The 15893-nt window shown below is 45.8% G+C and overlaps 1 protein-coding gene across 3 annotated transcripts in view; it reads right to left on the bottom strand.

The window, feature by feature from the left end:
* Nucleotides 1-240: 240 nt before the first annotated feature.
* WT1 (WT1 transcription factor) overlaps nt 241-15893 on the bottom strand; it is a 48456-nt gene continuing 32803 nt past the window's right edge. For 2 of the 3 annotated variants that reach the window (XM_082343804.1, XM_082343806.1), the window contains 5 exons: nt 11173-11269; nt 8604-8754; nt 4945-5034; nt 4240-4332; nt 241-1650 (listed from right to left, as the gene is read on the bottom strand). In XM_082343804.1, coding sequence (XP_082199930.1) covers nt 1529-1650; nt 4240-4332; nt 4945-5034; nt 8604-8754; nt 11173-11269 — 553 coding nt within the window. In that variant the 3' untranslated portion in view covers nt 241-1528. The remainder of the gene's footprint in view (nt 1651-4239; nt 4333-4944; nt 5035-8603; nt 8755-11172; nt 11270-15893) is intronic. The other variant, XM_082343805.1, reaches the window with a different exon arrangement.

Raw genomic sequence — 15893 nt, 5'->3', positions numbered from 1 at the left:
CTGAAAATACAATTCCCCCCACGCCATCCACATGGCATGATGAGAGGTGAAGGCGGTGCTCTCTGGCTGCTTCTATGACCAGTAATTGCCTCTTGAGGTTCAACTGAGAGAAATAACGAGTGGTCAGGACCTGGACAGACTTAAGTGGTCATTGATGTCAGCGTCAGCATCTTACCTGTTTAAAAGAGGCTCAACTGTCCTCAAGATTTGTACACAATACAGCTGATAGAATCTTACCACTTTCCTTTTGAATAGACTTTAATTGAGAGCGAAGTGAAAAATGCAGGTTACATTTTTAGTGTTACTTAGTGGTATACGTTGGAAGATCAACACCAAAACAGTGATGCATCTAACATTTATACATTTCCTAACTTTAGTTGTCAAAGAGCAAATCATTATCAGATATATATATTTACACAATAATTTCAAGCAACAGTAAATAATAAACTCCCTCCCTTAAAAAACAAAAACAAAACACACACATACACCCAACCACCTTTAAACAATGGATTTCCTCACACTAGTAAGTCTCATTTTTTTTCACATATACTTGTAGACCCAAAGTTACTTAAGTTACTAAAGAACAGTCTTATCAGTGGAGATCCTGGACCAGCCCTTATTTTCTTTTAGAGTCACTTTAATTTTTACAACTTGAATCCACATAACCAGTGTGGTCTGTACACTCTTAAGGACACCCCAAATGATAAAAATGAATTCCACTTCCTTTGTGTGAGGAGACACGTACATCTCTGAAGATGCATATGATTACAACTCAAAAAAGTCAAAAAGAAACACAAAAACAAAATCTCAGATCCTCAAGCACGGTTTCTTAAGAGCATTGTGCTAATGTTAACATTGAATTAACTGAATGATAAGATTCTTTTAGATATCTCTGCAGAGGTACTGGTTAGTTCTGATTCTTTTTTCAGCTGCTTGAAATGCTTGAGTTTTAAAAGTTGCCTGGTGGCGCTACATCCTGCTTTCCAGGTTAGCAGCCTGCCTAAGCTCCGGAATGTCGGACGAGACTCACCCCCAGTGCCTTGCTCTCTGATTTATTTCTTGCTGTTGCTGTTAGTAAATGGAAACCATGACAAAGTTTACATTAGCAGACACATCCACATGCCCTGGCCTATAAATATTCTATGATGGAAAAAGGTACAATGACTCCATTCCTCATGAAAATGAGCGTAAAGGGAGAAGGGGCAGGGGGGAACATTACCAACAATGGCTCTTCTTACAGTGGAAAATCCAGACCAAATGGCAACGGGCTTTTAACTAACTGGACGCTGACAGCCACTTCTCCAGAGCCTTATGAGTCAACTAAAAGTTGGCTAAGCAGAGACCAACTCCTCTGAGCAAACCTGGTAGGATCCAGTGGTACAGGCATCTTTCTCGGAAGCTGGATGAAGAAGATCAACCTCCGTTTCCTTCTTAGAGAGGCGAGTGAGGAGGAATTTTAAAGTCAGCTTTGAAGGTAGTTCACACACAGTCCTGCCTGAGACACAGAACGGTGCCTGGCGTGGACCCCTCAAAGCGCCAGCTGGAGTTTGCTCATGTTTCTCTGGTGCATGTTGTGATGGCGGACTAATTCGTCTGACCGGGCAAACTTTTTCTGACAACTGGGCCACCGACAGCTGAAGGGCTTTTCACCTGTTGACACAATGGCCAGTCAGAGACACTTGCGGTGGAGAGATGGGGCGCAAGTTTAATCATCAAAGGCCCAAATTAAATCATCACAAGACACCCACTCCAGATTCTCTCTAGCTCTTTCCCTAAGCTAACAAATCGGGCTCATCTCGCAAGCAGCCTTGAAGTGGCAGCACCTCTGGGCCTTAAGGATTAAAATACTGTGACAATTATAAAGTGTTATTGAGTCAGAAGACTGGGGAAATGGGAGAGAAAGAATGAGTCTAGTTAATGGAAATGTCTGGGCAATTCATATTTAATCAAGGGGGAAAAACATCTGGTAAAACCCCTGCCATTAGACTGTTTTGTGAACTGTGTAAATGTTTCCCCTTTGCTGTTTAAGGAGGGAATTGAGCTTAACTGGGAGGCAAGGGCCTCAGGATCATCACCCTGGATATTGTTGATTGACAGCCATCCAGTAGCGGAGCTGTGACTGTAGCTTTAATATCTCTGTCTGTATAGATATTCTGGATGGGCTGGGTGTTTTTAAATAAATCACTGACATCAGTGCACATGGTATTTGCTTCTTTCACCTTAAAGGATTACTCAGCATAATACCCATTATACAGAAGATTCTAACTGAGGCATGGTTTTGAGATTTTTTAACAAGCTTGCCAAAAAATCGAGGCTTCTCCATCTAAGGAGGCCTCAGAAGATCCTTCCAAGCCTCATTTTGGATAGGGAAGATAATTAGCATTTATGAATGCCTAATACATGCCAAGCCTTGTGCTGGGTGTGTGTGTGTGTGTGTGTGTGTCATATATATATATATATATATATATATATATATATATATATATATGACACACACACACACATATACATACATATATATTCAAATATATATATATACATACATGTACACACACACACACACATATATATAATTTCGTGTACTCCTTACAGCAGCCTGTAAGGCCAGCATTATTATCCCCACTCTACAGATGAAGCTGGACCTCTGGTGAGGGCAGACCCAGGCAAGACTTAAATCCAGGTCTGTCTGATTCCAAAGCCCACACACTTTGCTGCATCATACCTCTTGGACCTTGACATAATGGAAATACAGCCATAGCTTTATCCTAAGTAAAAACGTTGCAGGAGCCTATTCCTGTACCACGTGGGGATGTTCTCAGGATATGGCTAGTCCCACATTGCTTTCTCTGAGAACTACTGGATGGGACAAGCACTGAGAAATGTCCCAGGAGAGGCGCTGTTCCAGGGTCAGAACTGGAGGCCAGTCAAATAGAGCATTAAACAGTCTGCTGGTGACATACGTCACTTTGTACATATACAGATATGCACGGGGTAGGGGGCAGGGTACAAGCGATGATAACTCTTTCCCACCAAGTTATGAGCTAAGGACTAAGGCAAAGAAGTGACACCAAAGGCACCTGAGTTGGGGAACGAGATGCCCATCCCACCAACTCTGGGGCACAGGTGCCTTGACTGTCTGTAAGTACAGCCTGTTGGAGCTGAGAATCCAGGACTTCACAGGGGCTCATGACCTCCCGTTTCCCTCACCTCCTACTCACTGTTCCTCTGCTCCCCACTCCCACCGCCAGCCATGCTGTCAAAGATCACCTCCTAACGGACAAATCCCAACCTCTTCTCCTGTCAGTCATCATTCTCCTCAGTCTCTCAATGGAATTCAACTCTGCTGACCTTGGGTCTCTTCTTTATTCTCTATCCTCCCTGGGCTGCAAGGTGAACCCAGGCTCTTTCCCCAACAAAGAAGGCAGTGGGTAGGTGGGCTGGGAGAAGACAGAACTGGGTTTGCTACTTACTAGCTTTGGGATTTTAGACAAAGTCATTTTATCACGTGCCTCAGCCTCCTCATCTGTAAAATGGGGATACAACGTGCCTACCCTACTCTTCTTCCAAGGATGTTGTGAAGATAAAATGAGATAACCTAAGCATTGGCCCTCCCTCCAAAGCTAGAAAATACACAACAAAGATGGTGCTGTTTTCATTATGAATCACACCAGCCTTGTGGAGAAGCAAAAACTTTCAGTAGCCAGTGAATTAATGTCCTTTTCCCCTCTCTATTCTAGTATGAAGGAAATAATACCCACACACTGATATGGGTCTGGCAGAAACCATGACTGCTCCTGCAGCATTAACTTTTAGCAGAGCAAAGATTCAGGCCTCTGAAAATACTGTTGTGAAACACAAACTTTCAGGAAAATAAGTGTTTGGCTTGCTAAAATTTTTGCTGTTTTTCTGTAAGGTTGATTATCCTATCAAACTGAGTTGATAAAAATGTGATGCAACAAATTGGGAACAGCAGGGACCTAGCTTATCTCTTCACTTCATTCTGGACACTCATGAAGAGTTCTTTTCACATCTCTTATGCTCTGTGTCCCCCACCCTCATTCCTTCTTAAACAATGTTGTTATTTAAAGATAGCCATGCAGTGTTCTTTCTCTCCACTGAATCTAAACCTGTTTAGAACCTTTACACTTGTTTTTTCCAATCTCTCTCATCACAAGCAACTCCATTCAACAGTAGTTTAAAAAAATAATGAAAAATAAATGTGAAGAAAAGTTTACGCACTTGTTTTACCTGTATGAGTCCTGGTGTGGGTCTTCAGATGGTCAGACCGGGAGAACTTTCGCTGACAAGTTTTACACTGGAATGGTTTCACACCTAAACGGACAGAGAAGGTCTAGCCGTGGCCCTAACCATGTGGGGCAAAGCAAGGCCCACAAGGCCTGCTTCCCGGCGGCCCGAGGAGCCAGGCATCTCCAGCCACGCCTGCAATATCTGCCTCGCCCTCAGATTTCCCCAGTACCCCAGGCCCAGCAGGAACCACCTGATTTTACACAGTAATCCTTGAAGACCTGTGGTCTTGGGAACAACTACTGCTTAACCACAAATGTCCAGCTTCTCACCAAGTTCTCAGTTGTGTCTGAGACTGAAAAAGTGAATCACACACTACAAATGGGATTTTGCTCTCCACCACCCATGTTCTTTACTGACACTCAGTGTATCATCAGCAAACTGCTAGTGGGAATATCATGGCTCTGTGGTTTTCAGGGGAAATATGGGATGTTTCTTTTTCTTTCCTTTCTTCTTCTTCTTCTTTTTTTTTTTTCCTTAAGGGAAGGTAAATCCCCAGAGATTAGGGGGAAAAAATTATTGGAGAAACTAAACAAATGGCTGACCCTCTCACATCCATATTGAACAATAAAGAGAATCACAAAATCAACCATGACCCGAGGGAACACACTGCCAGCAACGAGAAGTGAGCCTACAAACCTGTGTGTCTCCTTTGGTGTCTTTTGAGCTGGTCTGAACGAGAAAACCTTCGCTCACAGTCCTTGAAGTCACACTGGTATGGCTTCTCACCTTGGGGAAGACACATATTCCGTTGGAAAATGATACTGGAAATGAGGATCTCATTAGAGGCAACTTCTCTTACTGGGACTGAAGGCATCCCAAAATGCTGAAGGCACTTGGGTGGAAGGTTTCAGGGATGTGCTGCCAACTGCAGTGTGAGGTTAAAGGCCCACCTATACATACACTCATGGGCAGGAGGCGTAGAAGGGGGTTGCGTGAATAAGGATGTGTTAGAAGTGAACGGAGGGGGACTTCCCTGGTGGCACAGTGGTTAAGAATCCGCCTGCCAATGCAGGGGACACGGGTTCGAGCCCTGGTCCGGGAAGATCCCACATGCCATAGAGCAACTAATCCCGGGAGCCACAACTACTGAGCCTGCACTCTAGAGCCTGTGAGTCACAACTGCTGAGCCCACGTGCCACAACTACTGAAGCCCGTGCGCCTGAAGCCCATGCGCCTAGAACCCGTGCTCCACAAGAGAAGCTACGGCAGTGAGAAGCCCACGTACCTCAACAAAGAGTGGCCCCCGCTCGCTGCAGCTAGAGAAAGCCCGCGCACAGCAACACAAGACCCAACACAGCCAAAAATAAATAAATTAAATAAATTAATTAAAAAAAAAAAGAAGTGAAGGGAATTCAGGTTCTGGAGTCTGACGCTGGGGTCACATCCAGCTCTTCCACTTAAAGTGCTGGTTGAGGTGTCATTTCCTTACTGTGAAATGGAGCCAATAATCCAACAACTTCCAAGGATTTATAAGCAGATTACAACAGACCATCCACATAAGGGTCTTAGCCCAGTGCCTAGCACAGAGACAGTGCTCAAAAAAGTACTGGCAGAGAATATTTAAACAAATAATAAACCAAAGCAGTCTTAAGCCCTAGGCTGAGTCTGAGGCAGAATTTTGGGATGGATGTGCCTTGGAGCCAGCCCCGTGAAATAAGTGTTTTATGTTTTATGGACTGAAGATCTGGTGTTCTCTGCTACTGACTTCCCATTCCTGAGTCAGGGATAAACAGCTGCATGATTGTGAGGTGCTCAAGTTAAACCAGGAGCCAGAGCCTTTAAAGTTTTTGGTATCCCTTTACCGGAGAGAAGTCAGGAGTGGGATTACACAACCTCCTGCCTCAGAATGGAGAAGCCCCACCCCTGTCCTCGCTGGAGAAAGTTCAGCCAAATCCTGGGAACTGCGCCCCCTGAACGCATTGAGCGACTCTGGGCCATCCCACCTTCTTATGAGAATTCTGAGTCACCAGCATTCTGGATGGAGAGCAAGGCTTCCCAGGATCAGCCGGCTCTTTCTGTTGCTGGGCAGTCCCTGGTTACCTTTCCAGCCTCATGACCCCCTCCGTTTCCCTGATTAATCTATATTCCTGATATACAGAGCTCACCATTCCCCAAAACTGCCTTGTACTTTGCTCACACTAAACATCCTTCATCCCTATCTCTGGATTCCTAACCCATCAAAAACTCTACTGCACATCCCTCACAAATGCCGCTTCCTCTGCGATGCCTTCTTGGAAACTTCATGTTCACATAGAAAGCCCTTCCTTCCCTCATTACAGAACTTATTACAGAACATCTAACATGGGGCCGTGTCCAGGTCTAGTTCTGCCGCGAGCTGGAAAATCCTGAGGGCAGGAGCCTTTCCTTAACTTTCTATTGATATCCAGCCCAGCAACTTAAGCTTCACCTCTTCAACCTGGGAAAAGCAACATTCCTGTTCAGTCTCATGTCTTTTCTCTGCCTTTCTGCTTCTGCTCAGCCTTTATTTCCTCTGCCCAACCTTGCCAATCCTTTGATGGTTAACCCAAGCCCTTCCTCCTCCAAGAAACGAACGACGCTCACTCGAGCAAGTCTTCTCAGCACCTCCAGATTCACACACTCTCTGTCCCTTTTCATTTGTGTATGTCTTGGCTCCAAAACAGACCACAGACTCTTTGAGAAGGGGGCTTGTGACTTGGAGTTGAAAGTCATGAGTTTAAGTCCCGCTTCCCTATATCCTACCCACCGGATAACTGTGCGTGAGGATTAAATTAAATAATGCATGTAGAGAATTTGGCACATAAAAAGTATTTAATATAAAAGCACTTAACATAATAGTCTGTACTATTATTATAAATAAATACAAAAAGATAGCACTCTTTCAAGAAGGGGACTTCAGCGTTGTTAAATACCCTGCCCTCCTCGTCTTCTGCAAGGAAGCGCTTCTTAAAGGTTCCAGCAGGTCTGGGGGTCGTGACTATCTTGCTCACTGCCTTCCCTTCCCACAGACATCTACCCCTGTTTTCTAAGTGCCTCTTTCCCATTAAAATTTCTACAACCACATTGCCTTCAATGTATTACATCTGTCTAGGCAGAATTTTACCTTATCATTTTCCTTATAATCTTAACAGATACTTTTCAAATGATCCCATTTGGGGAAATATGTAAAAATATAACATGCAACTGGTTCTCTCATCTTTAGCTTCAAAGCAAGTGGTTTACAGAGTGCAAACTCAGGTCTATGCCAGAAATACATCCTCAAGACACAATGGTTTAGCAAAGACCAATGGTCTAAAGAGATCTGAATGCAGCTCACTTTCTTCTCCAGCTTCTCCAAAGCAAAGTCCACAGTAACAATAAAATAATAATGGTAATCATAACAATGTAGCTTCCCTTCTGTTGTGGAAAGAAAGGTACCAACTCCCCAGCAGGAAAGCCTGTGCTTTGCCCGGCTTTTCTGTAGGGGAGACCTAGCCACACTCCTATCTAGTGCCCACAAGGCCAAGAGCAGACATTTGTGAAATGGCTGTTCACATTCAAGGTAGCCAACAACAGCACATGGCCAATTCTCTCTTTCCCAGAGGCAAACCCCTTGACCTGTGGGAAAATCCAGTTTTCTTTAAAACATCATCAAAAATCATCATCTCTTTTTTTTAAGATTGAAAACAAAAATTAAACCTACAATCCATTTTCCCATTCCCATCTGGTTGGTTATTACTATCCCAAGCAGTTAAGTTCTTCTTTGGATCATCTTTTCCTAAGTCTTATGATGACCTTGCATATCAAGCTCTCAGAATCATCTGATTACCAAGCTCCCAGGCTAGCTCCTCTCCCTTAAGAGATACTAATAGAATTATAAAAGTAATACTATCATCTATTCAGACCTATTAACATAGGAACTGTACGTTTCATATCTCTAACTCCTTTAATTCAATTTGATTTTAGAAGTTAATCTAGTCTCAACAATTGTATAAGGTAGGTGAGGCAAGTGAAGTTTGAAGAACAGTTCCGTAACTTGCTCAAGGTCACACCACCTGGTGGTGAAGCCAGAATTCAAACACAGGTCTCTTTAATTCTGTGGAATTCTCCCTCCACCTACTCTGCTCTGCCCTTCTTTAATAAAGGATGGACAATCAGGATACAAAATGACCTGGCATCCTTTTTCCATCACCTGGGCCAGATCTTTGAAAGCAGCACCTACTTTCCATCCCAGAAATCACCTGTGTCCTGGCAGCGCAGGAGCCAGGAGCAGGAGCTCCTGGGCCACCGCTGCCCAAAGGCCACCAGAGCCAAGGCTGGACAGTGGACGCACTTACCAGTGTGCTTCCGGCTGTGCATCTGTAAGTGAGACAGCTTAAAATATCTCTTATTGCAGCCCGGGTAAGCACACATGAAGGGGCGTTTCTCACTGGTCTCAGATGCCGACCGAACAAGAGTCGGGGCTACTCCGGGCACTCGCCGCACGTCCTACAAGCAGAGTGTAAGAGAAACGGAGGTTTTAAGGCACACATGAACATTCATGTTGGTCCCAAGGAAAGTGAGCCTTGAAGTATTCCCAAAGAAGGGATGGCAGATGTGAGGCCTAAGCCACTCCCCGTCACACCCGAGGCGCCCGTAGCAGATGTCACTAATGGGTGACAGAGCAGTACATTCTACAGTGCAGTGCTCTAACATCGTCATGGCTATCAACCAGAACGGGGACTTGAAATAAAGTCTGTCTGCTGCTGCTGATCCGGAGCTTATGGAAAAGAAACGCTGGTGACCGGAAGAGCTCCCAGTGCATCCTGTCTCTCAGCTTCTCCTCTTGAGGCAGTGAGGTCTGGAAGTCCGAAGCCCCAGATTCTATTCTATTCCCTCCCACTCGGGACACCGGGCCACATGACCTCGGGCCCAATCTGCAGTGGGTGGGGAAGTCCTTAGGAGAGAAAAACAAAGCATATTAAATGAACCCCCAACTGAGCAGACCTTCCACCTATGAGTAAATGACAAGGAAGAAGGAGCTCCTGGGAGGCGGAGGTTCTGTCTGTGAAGGGAGCTGAAACTCCAGGAGGGCCATGGTGTGGCCAGGGCACTCCTTTACTAGAGACACTCAGAAACACTGTGTCTGCCTTCCGTCCACTTCACGTGTCCGTCTCAGGGCATTCTTCTGATCCCCCTTATCTTGTGCGAGTGAGTGTGTGCATGGCCGGTCCTCCATGAAAAGGAGCTACAGGGAAACAGTGAGGCAAAAGCCCCTTAGGCTCCTGGGACCAATGAGTCATAGACAGGAACAGTGGAAGTGCCTGAGGGATCACTGTATCCCTTGTGCTCTCACAGATGTGCAGTCAAGGCCCAAGAGCACGGCCACAGTTTGTGTTAAGACCTGGAAACACTTCTGAGCTTAACCCACTCCTGCCCTGTGCACCTCCCACACCACCCCCAAGCTCCTGTTTGAGTTCCTATTTCATACTGCCTTGCACCGTGAGATCTTTTTGAAGAAAATGTACAGTAGTCTCATACAGCTCTGCTATTGATGGGCCACAGTGCCTCGAGGCAAAATGTGGCATAAGTTTAAATGGTGAGCCAGCGGTGTCCGATTGGTCTACTCTAGCAGAAAATGAACACCCGTCTGGTCTGGAGTCTATCAGAGGCCATGACAGCGAGTCTGACAAACTGCGCTTGGTGGAAAGGAAGGCAAAAGGAGCTTTTTACATTTCCTTTAATTCATCCTAAAGGCAGCACACACGGCAATAGGATATAAATCTGAGCTGTCAATGTCAGCCGGTCCCGGTGGAAGAGTCTGATGGTACTTGTCTGATTTCCATCTGATTGCCATCATATTTCTGTAACCCTTGCCTTTATTCCCACCACTGGAAGGCCTGAGATGAGGGAGCATGCTGTTCTATCACCATGACGCTTCTGGAAACATTAATCAGAACATCTCAGAGCACTTGCCCCACACATCACGTGAGGACTTGGCCCACACACAATTTGTTTCTAGTGTGCTGACTAGGCCGGTGAAAGTATCTCAGCCGTTCCTCATGTTGCAGACACTGAGTCACATGCCAGAGTCACAAACACAAACCCTTGGTAACTGTGCATGGTTCTGAGCATCCAAAAGAGGCTCCCTGGAGGTGGCCTTCCATCGAGTTTCCTGAATTCTCTGAAAACGTCAGCCTTTTTACTTTACTTTCTTTACTCTCCCTTAGAACTGCACAACACACAAAGTGAACCCTAATGTAAACTATGGACTTTAGTTAATAATGTATCAATATTGGCTCATCATTGTAACAAATGTACCACCAATACAAGATGTTAATAATAGGGGAGACCAAGGGATGGGGTGGGAGGTGGATATGGGAACTCTCTGTACTTTCTGTTTTTCCTTACACCTAAAACTGCTCGAAAAAAATGAATTCTATTTTTTTAAAAAAGTCCATGTATAAAACTGAGCACAATGCCTGGTATATAGAAAGTGTCCAGCCATACATGGTGCTGTTATTATTGTTATTATTAGCAATGATAGACTCTAACTTTGGGCACTTTACCTTGCAGACCAAGTCTCCTTACAAGTCAAGAGTCCAGGTCATTAATTCAAGCTCATTTACCCCCCCACCCCGATACAAGATGTGCGCGGCCCACCCTGGAGAAGGCGAGTTAAGCAGTGAAGGAGGAAGGGAAGGGGTTCTGCAGGAAGCATCCTGGTCTGAGTCAGGGAGGCGGCCACATCCACACCGGCCTCTGGAGAGGAGGAGGCCCCCAACCTGCCCCAGTGGAAGAGGAGGGGTCCCTGCTGTCACAGGAGCCTACAATTAGGAACAGACTTGCCAGGGCCAAATGGCCTTCAGCAAGGAAGTGAAAGACTGTTGGGAAGGAAAGAGGCAGCTGAGGCCCCTGCATACTCACCTGAATGCCCCTGAAGACGCCGTGGGTGTGTATCCTGTACTGGGCACCACAGAGGATGGGGGTGGTGTGGTTATCACTATCGTACCCCGTGCCATGGCTGCAAACACAAAGAAGGGAGAACAAGACTCAGGCTGGCTCACAGGCACCCTTTGGAAACGCACATCTGCAGCGGAAGGAATGTTCTTTAAAAGCTCTCGGGACGATTTGGTTGGTTTCTGTCTTCCTCCACTGGGGCTGCTGGAAGCAGGGCTCTGTGAAAGGCGGGGCTGCTCGATCCTCGGGTCACCCTCATGCAGCCCCTCACGCTCAGATTCTCGAGGGCACACCACCTACGCCTCTCTCAGACAAGACGGGCAAAGTCACAGTGCAGGATTTCATCTGCAGCAAGTTGTTTACCATCAGAATGGGGCTGACAGCTGTGAATATCTCAGGAATGAGCAGATGCCTCAAGTTTCACATTGAGTGCAAGGAATTCTTGTCGGCACCTCATGACTCAGTTTTTACCAGATAGCACCAACTAAGTGATGACACTTACAAGAAGAGATGTCACATCCTCAGAAGTGGGGATTACACATCTGTGGCTCTGCTCCGCTCAACCCACAGATCACTTTTCCAGATCAGCTTAACTCTTTGCAGCCACCCCATACCCTAGGTGGACACTGGATAGGTGATCTGCCTCCTTCCTTCCTCTGACCAGTCCTCTAGTCAGAGCTCAGTTGACCTTCGACTACTACCAAGAGCTGAGGGATGGAGAAGGTTGAAAAGAACACCTTGGAAGGGGTGGATGTTCTGCTCTAAAAGTATTCTCCCCTTCGGATACAAGCTGATCTCTGTTCTGCAGTTATTTTACTTCCAGATGAGGCAGAGTGAGGGTTCCAACCCACACGGGCAGCACAGTATAATCATATCTAGACCCACCACGGGGAGCTTTTATGAAACGCCTCTGTAAAATGGTACAGCTGCTTGGACAATGTCTGGCAGTTCCTCAAAAGGTTAGACACAAAGTTATCATATGGCCCAGAAATTCCACTTCTAGGTATATACCCAGAAGAAATGAAAATACATTTCTCCGCAAAAACTTGTACACATTGTTTACTGGCAGCATTATTCACAACAGCCAAAAAGTGGAATCAACCCAAACATCCATTGGCTGACGGTGGATAAAGAAAATATAGTCTGTTCTTAAAATGGAATATTCTTTGACAATAAAAGGAATGAAGTACTGGTACATGACAATGGGGACAAACCTTGAAAACATTATGCTAAGAGAAAGAAGTCCGTCACAAAGGACCGCCTGTTGTGTGACTCTCTTTATAAGAAAGGTACAGAATAGGCAAATTTATAGAGACAGAAAGTAGATGGGTGGTTGGTTGCCTAGGACTCAGGATTTTGAGGGGAAATGGAGAGCGACTGGTAAAAATGTCCTCAAATTGTGGTCCTGGTCATACAACTCTGTGAATATACTAAAACCATTGAACTGTACGCTGCAAATGGGTGAATGGTATAGTATGCGAAATATATAAAGCTGCTTAAAAAATTACCTTGGGGGTGGGGGAGGGATAAATTGAGAGACTGGGACTGACATATACACACTACTATATATAAAATAGATAACTAATAAGGACCTACAGTATAACACAGCAAACTTTTCCCAATTCTCTGTAATGACATATATGGGAAAAGAATCTAAAAAAGAGTATATATGTATATGCATAACTGATACACTTTGCTGTACAGCAGAAAGTAACGCCACGTTGTAAATCAACTATACTCTAATAAAAATTAAAGTGATTGTGCCAAAAAACTAAAACAAAATAAAATTGCAAGCATTTATAAATAAATTACCTCTGGGGACTACTATGCATTTTTTTAAGCCTCTGGGTGCAATCAACTGTCTGTCAGAGCTGAGAACCCCTACCCTCTGCCTCTGTTACTCTAGACATTCCCTGGGGCCCGACGCAGGAGGCAGGCGGCCCACTCCATCCGGGACTGGCTCAACTCTCACTCACCCAGGAGACAGAACTCCTGGAAGGGAAGAGCACATGCCAGGGCGACGGACATGTCCACACACCCTGTGGCCACAGCAGCTGTGGCGTTTCACATTTGGCTCTGGCTCCAAACTTTTTAGAAAGAATTGCCTTGTCTCCTTCGCACAGAGCAGTGAGAGCAGTTGGGGGAGGTGGGTGGCAACTCTGCGCCCCCTAACCTCCTACACCTCATCTCCACATCCTTCAGGTGATTTCTGACATACCTGGGGAAAATGTCCCAGAGAGCTGACCCAGGGTCAGACACACAAAAACTGGAAAGAAATGCCAAACTCAGATAGTGTCTGCCCTTCAGAACCTTAGAATGTGCTTGCCAAAAGAAAGAGGCCCTATCTACCCTCCTTACAATTACATTATATAGACAGTGGGGAAGGGAGAGCTGACGAGAACGGCGATGTGGCAGCAGAAAGAGACAAGAATGGTGCTGCCAGATTTTGCCTCAAATGCTGTGAAGAGATGCTGCCTTTGCTAGGTTTAGCCTTCTGCATGGAGCCAAAATGTGACTTACAGGTTTTGTAGGGCTGAGGGATTTTTAGGGACCCAACGATAGAAGTCTGACTTATTTTAAAGTTCCACCATCAAAGAGGAAGAACTTGGGCTTCCCTGGTGGTGCAGTGGTTGGGAATCTGCCTGCCAATGCAGGGGTCGCGGGTTCGAGTCCTGGTCTGGGAAGATCCCACATGCCGCGGAGCAGCTGAGCCTGTGAGCCACAATTACTGAGCCTGCGCGTCTGGAGCCTGTGCTCCGCAACAAGGGAGGCCGCGATAGTGAGAGGCCCGCGCACCGCGATGAAGAGTGGCCCCCGTTTGCCGCAACTGGAGAAGGCCCTCGCATAGAAACGAAGACCCAACACAGCCAAAAATAAATAAATTAATTAATTAAAAAAAAAAAAAAAAAAAGAAAAAGAGGAAGAACTTGGAATCTAATCTCTGGATGTTATCTGGATTCCTGGCCGGGGTGGGGGGGGGTGCAGGTGGGGGATGACATAGGAAATAGACTTTTCTCAGGATACTTGTCCCAGGAAATGAAGTGTTGTACCACTCAAAGGGGATGTCATGATCCTCAGAGCCAGATGCAACCAACAAACAAAAGAAGCAACAAGATTGTACCTGCCAAATACGCCACTAGATTCTTCTACCAGGTCCGTGAACAAGAAAACCAGCCAGGTCCCTGCTTACTGGCTCTTGTGTCTCCATAAGACAAACTCACCAGTGCAATTCCACACAGTAGAAACCCTGCAACCCCACACTCTTCCCAGCGTGGTCTGCCTAGGACACTGAGTACAACCCGTGGGCATTCAGTATGGTAATAACTCTCTTTGGGTAAGTAAAGGAAAGCAAGTCAGGGGACTTGGAACCATAGATTAATAAAGGCAGAAAAATCATCTACTCTGACCCCCATTCAAAGCTCCTCCAGTTCATCCTCACCAGCTGGACAACATGACTGGTGACTAGCTTTGAAGGCAGCCCACTCCACTTGGGGAGAGCTCTAATTGTTAGGAAAGGGCTTTCTAAACTGAGCAGAAATCTGCCTCCCCATTTCTGTCTTCTGGAGAACCAGAGAGTATTACTATTTTACAGCCATCTCTGTGTATCTCCTCCACTGTATGGTAAACTTGGCCTTCAGGACAGACTGATTTGCTCCCCTCTGTATCCTCTCAACTTTGTGACTGAAGTAAGGTGCATAGTCCTGAAAAATTCCCGGAGATGGACTGAATCTAACTCCTCTTCCACATGACAATCCTTCAGGTATCTGAAGACAGCTCTCCAGACTACAGAGCTGTGGCTCTCACAACTATGACAATGTGAACTGGCATCTAATTTCCGTGCTTTCCAGATCATCCTCTTCTTCATCCCCTTCATTTTATGAAGTCCCTCTCAAAGTGTAAGCTTAGGATGGACCCCGGTACCCGTGAACAGTGTTTAAATAAGGGACTGAGAAAGGAGACCACAAAAGTCTTTAGAGGGACTTCGCCAGTGGCACAGTGGTTAAGAACCCGCCTGCCAATGCAGGGGACACGGGTTCCATCCCAGGTCCGGGAAGATCCCACATGTCACGGAGCAACTAAGCCTGTGCGCCACAACTACTGAGCCTGCACTCTAAAGCCCGTGGGCCACAACTACTGAAGCCCGAGCACCCTAGAGCCTGTGCTCCATCCGCAACAAGAGAAGCCACCGCAATGAGAAGCCTGCGCACTGCAACGAAGAGCAGCCCCTGCTCGCCACAACTAAAGAAAGCCCACACGCAGCAACGAAGACCCAAAGCAGCCAAAAATAAAATTAAAAAAAAAAGTCTTTAGAATCAGAGAAGTAACATAAATACCTAACACTGGAGAGTATATGCCTTACCCAAAGAGATTCCATTCCGAATTTTTCAAAATCAGTATGCTAGTCAATACAATGTGTTATGCCCACAGGCTGCCAGAGCTCAATCCCTGGGCAGAGGGTCTAGGGCTTCCCTTTTCAACCTGGACAGAGCACTGCTAACACACCTAAGAGCACACCCCGTCTTAGGACTCAGGTCAGAGTGGTCTTCCTCAGTCAAATAAAATCTCCAACTCCCACCCTAGCACAAACCACAATTAAGGCAGGTATTCCAACCTTGAACTTGAAGGCGTGATTTTTTTTTTAACTGCAATTCAGGACTACACATTTATCCTTCAAATCCCATTCTATT

Source organism: Balaenoptera borealis, assembly GCF_965194805.1.
Source record: "Balaenoptera borealis genome assembly, chromosome: 11".
NCBI classification, from domain to species: Eukaryota; Metazoa; Chordata; class Mammalia; order Artiodactyla; family Balaenopteridae; genus Balaenoptera; species Balaenoptera borealis.
This window is presented reverse-complemented; position numbering and strand designations above follow the sequence as displayed.